General features: G+C 43.8%; 1 protein-coding gene across 2 annotated transcripts in view; it reads right to left on the bottom strand.

The window, feature by feature from the left end:
* Positions 1 to 18,292, bottom strand: part of bcar1 (BCAR1 scaffold protein, Cas family member) — a 76,500-nt gene that overhangs the window by 46,444 nt on the left and 11,764 nt on the right. Inside the window, exon 1 of one of the 2 annotated variants that reach the window (XM_080475797.1) lies at positions 848 to 1,146. The exons of the other annotated variant lie outside the window; for it this stretch is intronic. Coding sequence (XP_080331923.1) covers positions 848 to 859 — 12 coding nt within the window. The 5' untranslated portion in view covers positions 860 to 1,146. Of the gene's footprint in view, positions 1 to 847; positions 1,147 to 18,292 lie in introns of those variants that run through there. 2 annotated transcript variants of the gene reach the window in all.

Consider the following 18,292-nt stretch of genomic DNA (forward strand, 5'->3'; position numbering starts at 1 on the left):
CCCTCCCTCCCTCCCTCCCTCCCTCCCTCCCCCCTCGGCCTTTTCTTTCTTTCATTTTTCCTTTCCAGAGCCTCGGTCTCCCTCTCATGAGGCTCGTGTGTGAACAGTGGAGAGCAACAAGCGGCAGGGAGGGTTAAATGTCTCGAGTACGACGGCCTTCTGCCGGCTGGCGATGCATTCAGGGAAAGAAGGAGGAGACGTGGGCTGTGTATCGTCAGGATTCAGCGAGAAGAACAGCAGGTCAGACGTAACTTGAATTGCTAAAAGTGTTCGTTTTTCCTTCTATTTGACTTGTTCAATAAAGTCTGGATCGGGACAGGGAAGGGCTGTGATTTCACCTCAACTCAAGAAAACAAAGTGGGACAACCTTTCAGTAACCTTTCCCTTCCAGCACATTTCATTCCAGGACAGCCAAGGTTCCCCAATCTGTCTACAAACAGGCATACACCAGACACACACACACACACACACACACACACACACACACACACACACACACACACACACACACACACACACACACACACACACACACACACACACACACACACACACACACACACACACACACACACACACACACACACACACACACACACACCCTGCTGAGAGCCAACAAAAGGGAGGAATTTGCAGGGGGAAAAAAAATGGTAACTCCAGTTCCTCTCTCCTCCCCCGTCACATTTTCCTTTGCTTCAGATTCAGACCCCCCCCTTCCCCGCCTCAGTCACAGCTGGGACATGGTGGGTCCTGCTGGAACTCTCACACACTGAACCTTGGGGGGGGGGGGGGGGGGGGGGGGGGGGGGTGGTAGTGACACTGTGCATGCACACAAACATACACTCACCAGATAGTTCATCTTGTCCCTGCTGCAGTGAGGCCCCGCTGGTATCTCAGGGCAGCGCTAAAAGCTCAGCCCCAGTCAAACGCTTCACCAACTAGATCCTCCACAGATAGTAGATCCCAGAAGATCCCAAACTCCTGAAAGTCTCCTCCTCCTCCTCCCCCCCCCCCGCCTGCGTCCCTTCTGTCGCCCTCTTCTTCCTCTGCTTCTGTCCTGTTCAGTCTTGTTCTCAGGAGTCACGCAGATCTCGACACATACCGCCGCTCCGTGAGCTCACACAGCAAGAATGAGGCTGCTGCTTGGCCCATTTACTTCTCCCTGAATCTCTCCCTCTCTCCCTCTCTCTCTTTCCCTCTCTCTCTCTCTCTCTCTCTCTCTCCTGAGGAAAAAGTGGGAGGAGTGTGTAATCTTACACGTCACTTCCTGCTGGAGCCTGACATTCCCACTATCCACTCTGGCCATTGGCCCGAGGAGCTCCATGAAAATCAGTTCTGCCCTCCCACTGCCCCTATGCTCTCTCTCTCTCTCTCCCTCGCTCTCTGTCTCTCTCGTGCTCTCTCTCTCTCTTGCTTTCTCTCTGTCTCTCTCCCTCTCTCTTGCTCTCTCTCTCTCTGGCTCTCCCTCTCCCTCTCTCTCTCCCTCCTCTCTCTCCCTCTCTCTCTCTCTGGCTCTCCCTCTCCCTCTGTCTCTCTCCTTCTCTCTCTCCCTCTCTCTGTCTCTCTTTCTCCCTCCTTCTCTCTCTCCCTCTGTCTCTCTCTCTCCCCCTCTCCCTCTGTCTCTCTCTCCCCCTCTGTCTCTCCCCCCCTCTCCCTCTCTCTCTCCCTCTCTCCCTCCATCTCTCTCTCCCTCTCTCTCTCTCTGCTAACCAGCCTGAATCAAAGCCAGCAGGAGTGATGAACAGTCAAATCTCCTGAGCTCTTTTTTTCCCTGCTGCTGGAGCAGCTTCACATCCCACCATGCTCGCCTCACTAATCCTTATTAAGTCCCCGTTTACACGACAACGTATCAAGTGAAAACACATCGTCTTTGCTTTTTTACTTGAGAAAAGTTTTGCGTTGATGGTACAATGTTTTAAGAACAGCGTCCATGACGTCCCACCCTTGTACGGACTGTTTCACTAAACACTGGCATTAACGGATAATTTACTTTGATGTACTGACCTACTAAAACATTTGTTTTTAAAAAGGTAAAGGATAAAGAATGTCTGTTATGACTGCATGGATACACGGTATATTAACTTGTATATATGTTACATGAACACTGGACCGATGGACTAGATGAATTCTATATCATTCTCTGTTACAGATTACAACCACGCAGATGAAACATGTGATAAAGGAAAGAAACACATCCTTCACTCGACTCCCCCTCCCTAGAAAATGTTAATAATACCAGCAAACTCTATTGTCCTTGTTGTTTTTGTATGTACATGTATTTCTGTTTTTTTACTCCGTGATCAAGGAAAACGTATAAATTCTAATAATAAGAAAGTTAGAAAAAAGAAAAGAACGACGTCCGTTTACACTGAAACGGAAGAAAAACGAGGTAGTTAGCCGATCTATGGCAAACACAGCAGAGCCTCGCGACACAAAGCGAAACAAAACACCACCTTGGCACTGCACGCCTCGTGTTGACGCTCTGCATTTGCTGATGTGTTATTATTAGATAATTTGCAGGTCGAAGATGTTAGGTTGCTTCACTCAGACACATGACTGCATGCTGACTGATGATCCTCCCTCTAACCTGGCACCATTATCCTGATCCAACACACACACACACACACACACACACACACACACACACACACACACACACACACACACACACACACACACACACACACACACACACACACACACACACACACACACACACACACACACACACACACACACACACACACACACACACACACACACACACACACACACACACACACACACACACACTAACCTGGACATAAATAGACTCTCCATCTTGTATTTTGGTCTGTTCATTGATACTGTGTGTGGTATTTATTATCTTCACCGACAAAATCTAGTCTTTAATGTTGAACAAGAGTGAAATCTGCCAAAACTCAAAATCTTTCGACCTTTTACCGACTGCTCATTTTGTAATTTTGGTTTTCTTCAGAAGAATGGTGCCCCGAGGAACTGAAACAAAACTAGTTGTTATCTTCAATTACAATAATAACTTTTTTTTTTTTTTTTTTTACAATAATCTAAGGTCAGTTTTGGTGATGTTTTTGCTTTAGGATAAAAGAAGAAATATTATTATACACAAAGGATTTCTGAGTGTGAACACACACACACACACACACGCACGCACACACACACACACACACACACACACACACACACACACACACACACACACACACACACACACACACTGACGGAGCTGAAACATACAGAAAAGACTGAATGTTGATGTAGGCTCTTTAGAGAAAATGTGTTTACCAATCATGACAGCTGAGAATGTGAAGCTTAAATATCTACTGTCTGGTTCCGGGGTCTGTTTTAGATAAAATTGGGAAACCAACCTTTTAAACAAAATGATTCCAAATTGGTTCAGCTATGACATCAAACAGCTCCACTGCCATTGCAGCACAATTATGATAATCAGACCCTGTTAACAATCTTTTCTTCTTACAGATGTAAAGAGCATTTCTATGCACATTTAAATGACACAATAGCTCAATTGAGTCGCTTGGCAAAGCAGCTAAAAAACCCATTCCATGTCTGAGAAGGAATTTTTGAGTGAATGTCTGCATAGAACATACAGTACAACACATGCACGCATGCAATCACTCACACACACACAATGTGCAATGAATGTACAAAGACGATGACGGGGTGAATGACACAAACAGTCCCTCTGTGAGAACGATGTCAAAATGAGGTCAAATGAGGTCAAATGTCAGACACAAAAAGTGATGTGAGTGCTTGATTAAACTTCACCCATCGCTTACCGGCCCTCATTTCTGACCTCACTCTAAAGGTAGCTCACATCTCCAACAGAGAATTGGATCAATTACATTGGAAGGACTTTGGTTTTGTCCTTCACTGCAGTCTGTAAGAAGGAATCAGTCGTGTCCCACAGTTAGCCATCTCTTTGCACCATGAGAGAATCAGAGCTGCCTGGTCACAATACAATGTCAAATAAAATGAATTCAAACAGCTCGCTGCAAAAGGAAAAAGAAAGACGGTCTTTGTGTAAAAGGGGGTCTGCAGTCACGTCCGTCATGTCTCCATCCTGGAGGTCAAGTCTTTTTTATCAGCTGAGATGTCTCTCAATATGGGGTTACACTGTGTGAATGCTTCCCATTCACTGCACGGTCACTCCACGCTCTGCGGGCCAAGCATGAATACCAGCGTTCAGTGCAAAGAAGACAAAACACATTTCTGATACAAATATGGAGCTGAAGGTTTAAAATCAAATGTCAAACTTTAAAAAAGTTACCAAAAGGTATTGCTCAGAAACCGAGTCATCGTAAGCTGTGCTGTTCTTAAGCTTGTATCTAAAATGCTTCAATAAACTCATTCAACTTCCCCCAGTGACGCAGCAGAGGGTTCATTCTGCCACAGGCGACACTTTGTTCTACTCGGTCAGACAAAGGGCTGCTTGACAGTGAAGGGAAATGACAGCTACTGCAGGAAACATCACACGGCCGATGGGATGTGTCAGTTCACCTTTCTGTCTCACACGCCATCAGGATCCTCTCCTGCCGCATCCCACACGGCAGCAGAGCTGCTGCTACTGCTGCAGATACAGCTACCAAATGGCTCCAGCTGCTGTGAAGGCTGGAAATGTGCCGCTGCACCAAGCTGCAGTGCCCAAGCCCGTCTCTGACCCAGAGACTGTCAAAATTCACTTTTAATAAATAACACTGAGGTATCCAGTCTTCTAACTTCGGCACTTAATTGCCTTTCTCATTTCACATTCATCTCTTCAGTAGGAAGAAACGGCTATAATGTTAAAAAAAAAAAAAAGTGGATTTATTAGTGTTGCATTTACATCGGGCAGCTTGGAAATGAAAAACCTGAATGAAACCGTGAGTTTGACTTGTTGGCAACACATGTAGTATTTCATCCACTGGATGTGAACTACTTAAAACAGCATGCGGATTTGAAATGTGCTTTACATCATGCAGCTCGATATATGCAGGACAGGAAGAGACTAAGGCCCCATTTACACGATAACATTTCAAGTGACGACACCTTGACCGTCAAAGAAACGTGGTGCGTTTAGACTGCAACTGCAGACATACTGACAACTATGTAGTTAGTATGTCGGGCCACGAGGGGGCGTTGTTGCTTGTTTTTGTATTGAAAACACACAAACACGTGTGCAGAGAACAATACAATATAAACATTAACAAAATCAAGGGTACCCAACATGCGTATGGACACATGACGAGCTGGATGCTATTAGAGTTAAATCTCAACTATACAAGTACCTGTATGGACTATAAACTTAAATGCAGACTGGGAGTCAAGCCACTCTGGAGTCCGCCATGTTTGTTACTCGTGCATGAGCAGAAAAACGATTTACCACTGCGGAGGTGTGCATGTGCAGTAACAGCGCATATGAAAAAGTGACAGTTGCGCTGGATCCGAGCACCAGTGGACGCGCACCCCGCAAGTGGGAAGAAAACCTTGTGGTTACACTCGTTTTCATTGTCGTGTAAACGAGGCCTTTGGCAACATTTCAAGTTAAAAAACACGTCATTTTCTTTGCATTTTCATTTTAAAAGTTTCATGTTTACAAGATAATGTTTTGAAAATGTGTTTCCACAGGAAATGTGAGGAACACTGAAAACCATTCAGTTGTCATGTAGGGCCACTAGTGGGTGCTGTTGTTTTTGTTTGGAATATAAACTGCAGTATACATGCAGACGAGCCTCGAGAGTTTCCAGAAAGTTGCGTTTCCGCGTGGATGGAGTCGGAGCGTTTTTGAAAAGTTGTGTATTCAGGAGCTCCGAGCACAGATTTGTGTTTTCGCAAGGGAAGTTTTGTTTGTCGTGAAAAGAAAAGAGCTATTTCAACATATTTCATTCGGCTCTGGCTTTCTGAGTTTAAAATGTCACTTTGACGGCACCTAAGTTATTGGGCTGTAACAAAGTGCAAACAGAATTTGCAAAGAAGTTTCCCAATTGTCTTCAAACATTCACAATTTGCTCACTTGACGCCTGCCGCCTGACGTCTGTCCCGTCGGTCATGACAAGTACAGCTTAACCTTGGAGCTCCATTTAAAAAAGTTATGATTAAGACATTGATGAAATAACAAGGAGGAGACAGTCGCGGCACTCTCCTCCAACTAGTAGAAAGTCCACAGACGAGTCACGGTACGGCCTCCATGAAAAGTCTAACGAGCTAGCAAGAAGCTAACGACGCAATGTAGAAACAACACTCTGGTAACTGAGTGATTTTTGCCAAAAAAAACCTGTGATTATCTTTAGATTATCTGAGTTAACTGACTAAAGAATGGACCAGCTGCAAAATTGAATCGAATGAACAAGGAAGTGAAACCAATAGAAGAAGCTAAATGCTAAAACGAGAGCAGAAGCTCGAGGCCAGACTCATGAATGAAGGTCCTGATGGGACAACGTAGAAATTGAATTGGAGAAGATACTTAAGGCGGTTTGTTCATTTTTTGAGGGACAAGTTTCTTACCAATCGCAGCAAAGCTGATCCCTTCGGCCAAACCATCAACAGAGATCATGAGATTTATACGAGTCAAATCCACGAGATTCAAAACTAAAGACATCCATTACACTCACGAAGCCCTAAAGAAGCATTGGGAATATATATCGAGATGGAAAGTATACAGAGAGAGTGTTGAATACGATTCTAAACACAGTACCCAGCCGGACTGAGAGTGTCTGATGAGGAGCGGAGATGTGTTCACAACTCTCCAGATGAATCCATCACAGACTCGGTGAGACGTGGGACCCGGAGTGTGTTTACAAGCTAATCGAGCAAGATTAAAACTTCGATCTGGGACTCACCCCAGACTTTACAAAAAGGGGGAGAGAAACCTGCAGAAAGTCTGCAAATGGGTCACAGAATGAAACTGGAGGCTTTCAGAAAAGATTAAGGTCAACATGTTGCTAAGTACGGCTGAAGAAGTGGAATTTCACCACACCAAGGTAAGAATCTGTCTTGACTAAGACATTTAAAACCAATAGGGGGTTGGAGAGTTTGCATGTTTGGATATGGAAAAAAAAGACTATTACTTATTAAGGATTCTCCATGCACTTGATAAAGAAAACACTATTTAAGGGGTCATTTTGAGGGTTTCAATCTGAAGTGTCAAATACAAGGTCTGTTTTAGTTCAGGGGCCACATCATGGTTTTAGGCAGCGAGCCGTCCAGCCGTCATTTGGACGGTCAATTATCGGAAAAGACGGCCAAAAAAAATAGTGGACGTGTTGCTCAAAGCCTTCTAAAATATGTGTATAATGGCCATCACCATTTCTCACCATCTAATTTTGGCTAAATTCATGTTTTTCTGCAAAAATAAAGCGCATTATCGGCTCGAGTAGAACTGTCAGGCCAGTCACCTGACAAAGACCGACACGTCATCACACGTCAGATGACGCTCTGAGGAAGGCTGCAGTCGAAACATGTCAATAAGTTAAAAAATATTTTTTTCCTACATTTGCCTGTCGTAAGAGTCCATAACATATCAAGTACACAACTCGCAACTGACTTCCGGTTTGTATTACGCCCAGTAACGAGCAACGAGAAGTTTTTAATCCAGCTCCCGAGGCGGAAAGATTCTTTCACGGTTGCTATTCCCTCCTGCAGAGACTGCCGGAGGCTATGAGCGCTCTTACTGCACATGTGCACATCTCACCCCCTCCCTCCCCTTCCTTCTGCTCATCCAGTTGTAAACAAACATGGCGGCCGCGTAGTGGTATGACTCAAGGTCCGTATTCTAGTTATATTGCTCATATCAGTAGTTTTATAGTTGAGACTCACCCGATAGCATCCGATGCGTCATCAGTCCATGCAGATGTCGGGTGCTCTCCATTCTCTTCATGTTTATAGCGTATTATTCGCTGCACACGTCTGTGTAGTTTCATTACAAAATCAAGGAACAGCGTCCTCCAGTGGCCCGGCATACTAACTACATGTCTGTGTGTCTGCTGCTGCAGTGTAAATACACTCCTTTATTAAAACGGATTAGGCGTTTTCACATGAAACGTTGTCGTGTAAATGGGGCCTTAGATGAATTTTTCTTTCCAAGATGCAGAGGAATTCTATCTTCAGACTCCACACAAGCGGGACTAATTCTATGGACCTATGATCGATCAAACTTTTCATTTCCAAAATGTTGACACATGTTTGGATAATCGCACATCATTCATGCTTTTATTGAAGAATAAAATATTATTTGCTGTGAAAATGCTGAAGTATTGACAATCATGCTGGCTCCATCACCAATTTATATGTGACTGTGACATACTTAGGTCTTGGGACCTCGCTATAGGAGGCCTGCAGACAACAAATAAGCATCCAATATTCAATTAAAAACTAATAAGAGGATAATAAAAACTATTTCACAGTTCAGAGTCTACAGGTGTACAGTTTAGGGGTGCACATAGAAGCAATGTGAAACTACAGGGGACATAAACAAGTACATGTAGTGAAGTTTGGAGACAGGTGAGTCAAGTACAAGTACAAGTGAAAACCATCACCATTGAAAATAAGCTATTACCTTGAGAGACTTAACAAAGCAAGAAAAGATAGTGGGCATCAGCAAAAATGTCAAGGAGTAAAGTAAATATATTACTGTTAAGAAGCTAAATCTCCATGTCACATGTACTGGTGAAATAGTGACATAATAACCTTTAGATTTAAACTTTAAAGCTTTTCTGCAGAGTCTATGTGATGAAAATGTCTCTATTCTCAAAAAGCCAAACCATTACTACAAAAGATGACAGCAGTTTCAACATGAAGCTAATTTCAATTAAACCTTCATGTGCAAAATACAGTGAAATCTCTAATCAACGTCTCCTGTGGCTGTTGCATTATGGGTGTTTTTATAATGTCACCCTGACAGCATGGCTTTGAGGCTAATGCTCGTGTTCCGTCTTTCATGGCAGCATCATCATCGATTTCTCAGCTCCAATCTCAGTGTTGTGTTGTGGCACGACTCTTAAGAAATCTGTTAAAAAATTTAATTTTCAATTTTGGCCCACAAGCCTTATATTTGACAGTCCTGTTGATCTTCTCTGCATGGTGGGACAGACTGCGCCAATAAGGAGGGGCTACCCTATAATGTCCAAGGTGTCCTTAATCCAACAAAAAAGAAGAATATCTTTGGACAAATGAGGAAAGATTTGAAGCAGAATATGTGTGTTTGCAGAAAAACTCAATCCAACTATACTGAAATGAGCAGCAGTGTCACTCCGTTAGTAACAAAACACACCATGACTGCAGACGTCTGATGCAGACTAGAGACGACGCCACACCATGCTGAAAGACCTACCTCAACCTGTGGTGCCCCCTGGAGGCAGTCAAACATTCTACAGAACACCTGGAAACAGAACGGACCACACTGAATCACATACAGAATCTAATCATACATACATGAGCCTCAACAACAACACTTTCTGACAAAGGGAAATAATTCTGTGTTTTTTTTTGCAGGTGAACATTCATCGGCTCAAGATGTATTTCAGCAAAACACTGAGAGGAGCGAAAGAGAGCTTTAAAACAGCATGCAATAACCATAAATACACTTCTAGAAATCATATAAGTAAGGAAAACAGACATCAAGAAAACAAATAAAGTGAATGATTCATAAATAATAATAAAAAAAAAGTAATAACAACAATGTGATTCCTGCATTATTTACATTGTTGAGACTGATATGGATGTTTGTACATTTCTTCATAAGTCCTCTTTAATGCCGGTCCAAGCATTGTGGAAAAAACACCCTCAAAAGACTTAATGTGGTTTCTGAACAAAGTGTTATGTATGTCTAGTAAGATTCTTAAATTATTCATAAGTGGCCATCAACACCAATCTTTCATGAACCTGAAACATCATCAATAAAAAAAAAAGCAAGGTCGTAATGTATGGCATTCTGTGCGTGAGTGTGTGTGTGTGTTGATTGCAGCTGTAGTTAAGGTGGGGGGGGGGGGGGGGGGGGGGGGTCAAAACCAACTCCCCCGACTGAAAGAGGCTCCAGACGACCCAGGAGGAGCTCCAGGCCTGGCGAGAACCACACTGCCCTGCAGAATCAGCTCCCATTGGACACCAGCAACCATCACCACAGGCTCACACTCCTCCGCTATGCAACCCAGACAGACTACATCAGATATCTGCCGCCCTCAGATTCACACACACTCTCGAAAGGAGGTTACCATGACAACCGAGCTGGAGGGCCAGGGAATCAGTCCACACTGATCAAGATTTGTTGATAGCGCGCACACACACACACGCACACACGCACACACACACACTGAGGCGCATCTCCATGGGTAAACACGCAAAGATGGCACAGTGCATTCAAGTATAGACATTTGGAGTTATAATAAAGTTAGAATTACAATAAAGCATTGGTTGTTTTTCAATGCCGATTGCTGCACTTATAGAAACCCCGCCCCATTACTGCAGAGAACACCAATCAAATAGTGGAATGACAATACCAGTGAGCCAACTGTGATTGTGACACTACATACGGACGGGGAAAACAAAATGAATACACTCACAGGACAAAATGGGAACAGGGTTTCCACGTTTTGGTTCTGTTTAGAGAGGCCGAGGTTGATTCATAAAACATGTGTCTGAGCTTTCTTTGCTACGCCGTCGCTCACAATCCCGTGCCCTTCTCAGTCGATGCCACGCCCCCCCACGCCAGAACACGGCCAAACGGTTGAAACTGAAAAAATACCATCCGAGAGTGAAAAAAAAAATTTCAGAAAACATCAAACCAGCAACTGAAAAAATATAATAACATCTTAAAATTTAAATAAATGATTTTATCAAAAGAATTTCAGAGCTGGAGCAAAATTATATTTAAGTTGAAAAAACCTTGCATACACTTATTTTCATTTTTTATATTTTGGCCTGGATTTAGCTCCATATATAAACATGCATCCACTACTGCTCTACTGGTGAGCAACTTGGGAGCTTTCCGTGTCCTTAATTTTGCATATTATGTGTGCATGACTGCATACATTTTCTTTCTTACAGATGATCCAGTTTAATCCCACCATCTAAAAATAGCCTTTTGAATTATCCATCCAATTACACACAAACATGTTTCTGACATGTGGCGTGTTTATCTGCCGTGGCAGGTCAGATACACTGTGTTTGCATATTTTATGTTACATCTTCACCGCATTTATTAGCAATACGCCGACTGTCTATGTGACAATTCATAGAGGGTTTTACAGAAACAGATTTAAACGGTGACCCGAGTGCAGATTGAGGAGATTAGCTGGGCAGAGCTGCTGCCCAGTGGTATTCGATAAAAGCTTCACTCTACGCAGTATCCTGCTTTTCACTTCCAAAATCAGTCTCTCTCTCTATATATATATATATATCATTTATTTACAAATTTGTTTGCATGATGCATCTGGTCTATTTCACTTTCATGGAAATGACAGAATATACTAGAGCGTATATCATCCTTTTCATACCCTGCAAAAGTGAAGCTAAAAAAATCCAGCCAATCAGAATCCAGGACTTTCATCCTATAAATAACACTGGCTTGGAATAGATTGTAGACCTACAGTTGAACCAGGTTTTATCACAGCGCGAAGTGAGAGCGCAGAATACCAATCCTGTACTATGGTTAAATATTCTCAGCAGTGTCATCACCCGGCAAGTAGATCGTATCGTCCAATTCCGTCTTCTACTGCCCAGGTGGGACAAACCGCTGAGCATTTGTAGTCCATGGCAGTCACAAGTCACTATTAAAAGTAGAGGAGTTGCATTTCTTGCTGTATTGTAGTTTTGAGTTGAGCCGTCAGCACTGCGTGGCTCAGTGTAAGGCAGGGGGGGGTCAAGCATAAGGTCCGCGGGTCAAAACCAGCATGCAGGACGCTGCAATCTGGCCCAACAAACCATCAAGAAAATAAGACAAAGTTCAAAGAAAACAGATTTTTTTTAAACAAATTTCTTTCTATTGGTTTTCTAAGAGTAATATGTGTCCTTATAGAATGTGTACGAGGCCACAGAAGTGATGAAAGTCTGTCATCGCTCTTACTTGCTTGCTCCACTTTTGAGCAAACGTGTGCTCATACGGGCGAATCAGATTTTCCCTTCATGACATCACGCAGGGAAATAACCACTCCCTCTGGTAGTGGATACTCACTTTGACCCTCTCTGAGGCCCCGTCCAAAATGATCTTTGTTCTCCCCGTTGATCTTAAAAAGTTTTCCGTCCACACAGGAAACATCCACGCCCACGCCACTCCATGAGCTAACTAACTTACTCAAAACGATGTAGTAGATATGCCAGGCCTGTAGTTGGCACTGTCACGCTGCCGACGGAAAAGAAGACACGGCGCATGTAAAAACAGAGAAATTGACAACAAATCTAGCATATGGCCCTATTAAACCGACCAGCATCAGAAGCTTCTGCAGCATGACCTGGAGCATGAAGTCCGCCATTGTTGTTGTTGTTAAGTGACGGGGATTAGGACATCATCGTTTTCAGCAAATGTGCATCTTGCCCCGCAAAACGTCAAAGCCGAAGAAGCGTTTTCAGGCTCCTCAAAATGGTTGAAAATCTGTATAATATGGGAGCTTTAAACGATCAAAATTAAACATGGCTCGATAGCACTGCTCGCCACAGTAGCCGTCGTTCAGTACGCTTGTGGTCCATTACTTCCTTGGTGTGATATGCTCTTTTCTTTCTAACCTGGTCTAAGTGCCACATTGTTTTCACGGATACACAATTTGAAAGGAACCGCTGTGACTTTGCAGGACAATGTGTATTTTAAAACTGAAGTCTACTCGTGCACTCCTGTGTCGACGTGACCTGATCCCTACAGTTCCCACTAGTGGCAAACAGGCGCATGACAGTGTGGTGTTGCCTTGTACAAGAATAAAACACCAAGTGAGGGCCGGACATACAGTATAACGCTTTATCAAACTAGTGGAACACATCGATAACATCAAGTTGAGAAGTTTGTGTAGCGGCTCTCTAGCATTAGTATGGGTGTCCGTGTATTGTCGAATGTGACGAACCATATCTGATGATAGCGGTGACGAGTTTCTCACTATTTTCTGTTCGAAAAAAGCCAATTTTAGGCAGGCATTGCTGGTCTAACTAAATAGACAGCTCTATCCACAGCAGAGACAGGACATATCACATTCACAAAGTCCTCCAGAGGCGGTGTTATCTTTTTATAGGCCGATAGAAGTAGAGTAGGCTAATTAGCACTCAGCCCCAATATAGAGGAGCACAACACTCGGCCATGTGCTGCACGTTCTGCAGTATTTTGCTGGAGTGCCACACATCTTCAACAGGACAAGAGACAGCGAGCGTCTCAGCTCACACGAACACTTGACTGCTAAAAACATAGAGCTGCATCGTTCTGCTCTCGTCCTGGCAGGAGGCGGATCAGCAGCTCTGCTAGCTGTATTTCAATATGGACATGGGTATTTAAATGTGGAATTTCTCAATAAAGGTCCCAATAATGGTGTTGATTTGTGACATTGTCTCCTTCCTGGTATGTGGCCCAGTCGTTCCAAAAAACGACGGGGGTTGGCAGTTAGTGCTTTCAAAACATGAATGCGATCTAATCAGCAGCCCAAATCCAAAAATAGTATCTTCACTTTATTATTTGGAAGGAGTGAAGGAAATGGAAAACAATTCCATTTCACAGAGGAATAAGAGAGCTCTTTAATTTTAACTGAACAACTTGCTGCAAAACAGTCGATAAATGAAGTTAGGTTTAGGTTTATGGGAATCGAGGGGATTCGAAACACATTTTTGGCCTTTCTCCAGTCGAGGGGAAGTACATAGTAAACCAATGTGATTTAAACACACAGGGGAGGAAACTTAATGATCAACTGTAAAGCTCTTAGCCACCGTGTACAGTATTCATTCATGGTCATGTGGGGAACTGGGAAAGTCACCAGTCCACAAAGTTTAATTCACAATGAGAAAGAGAAACTCAGTCAGTCCAACAAGAATCTGCAGCTAAATGAAAGCGTTTGCATCAGTCAACAGAGATGAAGTGATGCTGGTGACGTCAATATTATTGACCAACATCTTTCACACGGGGCCGGGACAGTTCGCGCATTAGTTTCGCCTTAACGCATTAATTGATCTCACGCCGACAATCAACTACTCATCGACTCTGAATACACATCCAGAAAAACCTTTATGACCAGAAGAGACGTTTTTATTCCACCAAGTCAAATTTAAGTGGAGCTGCAAAACACATTTACCTTTAAAATGAGGTTGACAAAGCTTCAAAAGTACCATGTATAGTATTTATATACATACAAACGCATTTAGGAAGTTCAATTACAATTTAGGATGAGAAACATTTCATCATTTTTGGCACTTTTCAAGCAGTTGTGCTTATATTCCCTTTAATTTTATGCATTTAAAACAAAATCTTTTCACAATTGTAGTTATATGGGGGGGGGGGAGCCTTTTTTAGCCCATGGTTAACGGTCCTCTTGTAAATGACTGGTGTGTAAATAATCTTAAAATGTGATAAAATGTCTATTAAAGCTTCAGGGAGCCGCTGCGGAAGGAACAAAGAGCCACATGGCTCCGAGCTGCAGGTCGCAGACCTCTGATCTACACGGAGACGGAATCAGAGCGCATCCAATCAGTCGCGTTGTCCCGTTTCCACGGAGACAGGGTCGGAGCGTTGTTGAAAGTTCTTACTTTAACAGCAATCGCGGGCTCTTTCCTACTTCCCCGTCAGCCATTATAGCACACCGGCAAATTAATTCGCACAATCGGCGAGGAGGCCACCGAGATTAACTGAAAAGTAAGTAAACTGTGTTTAGGCGAATGATCTTTCTGCGGGGAGTAATTACTGCCAACCTATCCCTGCTACATCTAAATTTTTATGCAACTGGAAGTCTCTTGGAACCTGTAATGGCGACGGTAAATCGCTCTTGCTGTTTTCTGTCCTTTTAGGCCGTGAAGTGAACTGAAGACGGTGACGATAAATTGAACGCCAAGGAGCTCCGTGGCTCTCTTTATGGTCATTTAAGCCTGTGATTGTGTTGGTGGTGTTGGTGTGCCGTTTCACAGTTTGGTCTCCGTACTCTCATTAAACTGGTTTTCAGCTTCAGCGGGTAGCTGATGAGGCTGCAGTACACAACCTGCTCAGCGGCACACAGACGAAGGAAGAGACGAGCTGCCGAGGACAAACTCGGCTCAAATCAGGAAAAGTGGCACCTTCATGAAGATGCACCAACAAAACAAACACAGCTTCCAAAGAACACCCGTTTTCCTTTGTGTCTCTAGAAAGTTTACTCATGCAGTTCCATTTTCACTTTCAGCATGACTTCAACAGAAGAGCCCGTTTATTCGATAACGTTTCAACTCAATTAAACTTCATTTTTTTATATCACTTTAAAAACAACCACAGCTGAAACAAAGTGCTTTACATAAATACACAAAAATAAATTAAAAAAATAAAAAATAAATGCAATAAAAACAATAAAATGGTAACAATAAAAAATAAAACCAGGAGCGGTCTAAAATCAAGGATTAAAAATGGGTTTTAAGATGAGTTTAAAATTGTCCAGTGAAGGGGTTTGGCTGAAATGCATTGGGAGCTCATTCCATAACTTCGAGGCTCCGTCCCCTCCGAGCTTCCGTTTGGACCTCGGTCCCTCTGGGAGCAGCTGACCTGAGGCACCGGGCGGGAGGGGAGGGGTGGAGCAGCACTGAGAGGTAAGGCGGAGCGAGACCATTCAGAGATTTAAAAACAAATAAAAGAATCTTACAAGCGAATTCTAAAATAACCGGGCAGCCAGTGGAGGGAGGCCAGGAAGGAAATGACGTGTTCCCTCTAACGTGTCCCAGTCACAAGTCGAGCAGGTGAAAACGCTAAACTTCCGCTGCGTTGTGGGGGTCCGTTTACGTGACAACATTGCGCGGAGCCTCTGAAACGCAACTTTTCGAAAACACTCCCGACTCCATCTTGGAGATGACGACGGAAACGCTGCTGCTGCACATGAGCACCACGATCGTGGTAAATAGTCCTCCTACACATGTGTAAGTAGACGGACAATAACAACAATGGCGGCCTCCAGAGCGTCACGAGTCTCAGTCCACATTCTCCTGGGACTTGGTAGTCGAGACTCACTTGTAATAACAATCCAGTTTGCTCGTCTGTCCATACGAATGTCCGTGTACTCTCATTGTTAATGTTTATAGTGTGTTGTTCTCTACATGCATGTCTGTGTGGTTCCATCGCAGAAACAAACAGCAGCACACACTAGTGGCCCAATATGCTCGCGACATTGTTTTGAGTGTTTGTGCAGCTTCTGTGTAAATGAACATAGTTTTCAAAACATCGCCTTGTAAATGCAACAAGCAAAACAAAAACGCAAAAACAATGTATTTGAAAAAGTGTAAACTGGGCCTACATATGGCTAAAATCATGACCGAAGTTATTGCAGTTGTCAAACACGAACACCGATATGACAGAAGCTCCACATGCTGGGGTGAAGCTTTCCCATCCTCTGGGCAACAGGAATGTTTGTAATAATGTAATGGCGTTCGGCCAGTAGAGAAGGTCCGGGATAAAGAGTTTAGTTTGAGCTGATTTAAAGTAGCACCATCAGAATAATTAGAAATAAGTGTCTAAACGGGGTCCGGTTTTTTTTTTTAACAGTAAAACAAGCTGGTGTTTCCTTACATAAGACCTGGTGGGACACACTTACATCGTGACCCAATTTCAATTTCACAGCAGTGAGGTCAAGAATGAGTTGGAGGGATGTACAGAAACACGCACACGCACACGCACACGCACACGCACACGCACACGCACACGCACACGCACACGCACACGCACACACACACACACACACACACACACACACACAGTCTGGAGGGATGTACAGAAACACACACACACACACACACACACACACACACACACACACACACACACACACACACACACACACACACACACAGTCTGGAGGGATGTACAGAAACACACACACACACACACACACACACACACACACACACACACACACACACACACACACACACACACACACACACACACACACACACACACACACACACACACACACACACACACACACACACACACACACACACACACACACACACACAGTCTGGCTTGTCTCCCACACTTCCCCTCTGTCTGGTAGAAGGAATGCTGTTTCCAGCTTGTTGCGATCAGGCACGTGGAGGACAGGACTGCGTTCCAGCAGCTTGACGAGGGAAAAGGCCTGAAACAGCTCCTGAAACAACCTCAGCTACAAACTCAAATCAACACCTTATGTCCACTTTCCCCAGAAATCCAAACACTGAAATGTTTGGAAATTTACCGCATCACGACTCCAAACTATTAGATATGGAATGGAAACAATCCTACCTCACTTACACACATAATGAATTGCTCTACCAACTGTTTAACAACCAAAGACTTCTACAGCTACCAGAAACGTCTAACTGGAGCTGGGGGGGGGGGGGGGGGGGGGACACACACACACACACACACACTTGGTATGAAAGGAGCAAACAGATATTTTTAGAAGCAACGGCAGCAAGCCAGAACAAAGTGAGATCATACAACAAAAGATGTGGCAGGTTGGTGGCGGCAAGTTTTGAAATACAACAAAGAAATAAATCCAAGCTGTAGCTTTCAACTGGAGGTAACACTGAATCGGATCTCGAGCAAATGCTAATTTTAGCTTCTTCACTTCTGCTGCAGGGATTCAGAAGGAAGGTGCAGCTCTGCTGTACTGCTCGTATGGGAAACGATTGTTTTTGACCGTCACTGGAGGTTCAAGCCCCGTTTACACTTTGAAGTTTTCAGCAAAACGTTTGTGTCTGTTTACACGACAACGGTGCTCCGAGCCACTCACGGCGCAACTTTTTGAAAGTGGATCTCGAGACGAGTCCGTCTCCCTTGGAAACTGGCACAACGCAACTTTTCTGAAACGTCCGCTGCAACTGTAATAAATAGTTCCTTCTGCTCATGTGCGAGTAGCTGGACAATAACAGCAATGTTTCCTCCAGAGTGTCATGACTCTCAGCCCATGTTTTCCTGGGACTTGGTGGCTCTTTAGTTGACAGTCACTGTCAACAAGTCGCAAACCGTCAAGCCACTGCAGGAATTCCTTGGGCATGGTGAACTTTTACAACCGCTTCATCATGCATGCAGCTCATCTGATGCGCCCCCACATGAAGCTCTGAGGGGCGGAGAGGCGACGCTTGTGTTCGTCAACAAAGATTCATG

Source organism: Lipophrys pholis, assembly GCF_963383615.2.
Source record: "Lipophrys pholis genome assembly, chromosome: 11".
In the NCBI taxonomy this organism is placed as follows: Eukaryota; Metazoa; Chordata; class Actinopteri; order Blenniiformes; family Blenniidae; genus Lipophrys; species Lipophrys pholis.